This window comes from Sphaeroforma arctica (genome assembly GCF_001186125.1).
Source record: "Sphaeroforma arctica JP610 unplaced genomic scaffold supercont1.6689, whole genome shotgun sequence".
In the NCBI taxonomy this organism is placed as follows: Eukaryota; class Ichthyosporea; order Ichthyophonida; genus Sphaeroforma; species Sphaeroforma arctica.
Genome location: NW_014033869.1, coordinates 316 through 1,590, shown reverse-complemented (window position 1 = coordinate 1,590; position 1,275 = coordinate 316). Strand labels below are relative to the sequence as shown.

The window sequence follows — 1,275 nt, the reverse complement described above, 5'->3', positions numbered from 1 at the left end:
CTATGTCTGCTCTACTTGTCATATGAATATACATGCCAGTTTACAGAGGTCCAGTAGGTCTCTCCATTTCTCTGTCTGCTCTACTTGTCATATGAATGTACATGCCAGTGTATAGAGGTCTAGTAGGTCTCTCATTTCTATGTCTGCTCTACTTGTCATGTGAATGTACATGCCAGTGTATAGAGGTCTAGTAGGTCTCTGCAATACTATGTCTGCTCTTCTTGTCATATGAATGTATATGCCAGTGTATAGAGATTTAGTAGGTCTCTACATTACTATGTCTGCTCTACTTGTCATATGAATGTACATGCCAGTGTATAGAGATCTAGTAGGTCTCTGTATTACTATGTCTGCTCTGCTTGTCATATGAATGTGCATGCCAGTGTATAGAGGTCTAGTAGGTCTCTGCAATACTATGTCTGCTCTTCGTGTCATATGAATGCATATGCCAGTGTATAGTAGTCTAGTAGGTCTCTATAAGTCCCATTGTTTTTTTGTTTTTTTGTGTTCGATTCTTGCGTTTGTATAATTTTATTTTCCCAATTGTCTGTACGCGTGCGACCGTATCTCGTGACCTCAATGCTACGTGTATTACTACGGTCACTCAGGCTTGTCTTGGTGTGCTACGCGTTTAAAAGCATGTGCACCAACTAGATCAAACTGGTGCGTTTACGCTTAGGTAGATCTGTGATCGTGTATCGCTACTTGATTCTAACCCTTCATGCTGAACCTTCCGTTTACGAACAAAACCGGTTACACAATATCATATGCTTGCTATTTATCCCAACCTCCAGTCATAGATTCACATCCCCGTACTTCATCCCAGGTACACAAGGACACCCTTGGCTCAGCAAGTGATGCAGAACGAGGATTATCTCGCGGCGATATTGGACCGAACTCCCATCGGCCGTATAGCTGAGCCTGATGAGGTATCCGGCATGGTCGCCTTTCTCTGTATGGAGGGACCGGCGGGCTATATAACCGGACAAGTAATCAGCACAGACGGTGGTATGACGGCGTATGGATTCGCCTACAATCCTTAGAACCAGCAGATGCAGCAACGCAGTCTCTGCCAATGCAGCAACGCAGTCTCTGCCAATGCAGCAACGCAGTCTCTGCCATGACTATCTTTAGGTTTAATGAACTAGTAATTGTAGCTGGGTTGAATAATAAACCTATCAAGGTTTAAGAACTAGTAACGGTATCTCAGTTGAATAATAAACCTATCTAGGTTTGAAGTACTATTAACGGTATCTCGGTTGAGCAATAAACTTA

The 1,275-nt window shown here is 43.0% G+C and overlaps 1 protein-coding gene across 1 annotated transcript; it reads left to right on the top strand.

The window, feature by feature from the left end:
• Positions 1–851: 851 nt before the first annotated feature.
• SARC_15767 (hypothetical protein) lies at positions 852–1,043 on the top strand (the record flags this gene model as incomplete). The annotated part of the gene is made up of 1 exon (XM_014290119.1): positions 852–1,043. A coding segment is annotated over one exon (192 nt), but the record flags the coding sequence as incomplete, so codon positions are not given.
• Between the last annotated feature and the right edge of the window lie 232 nt (positions 1,044–1,275).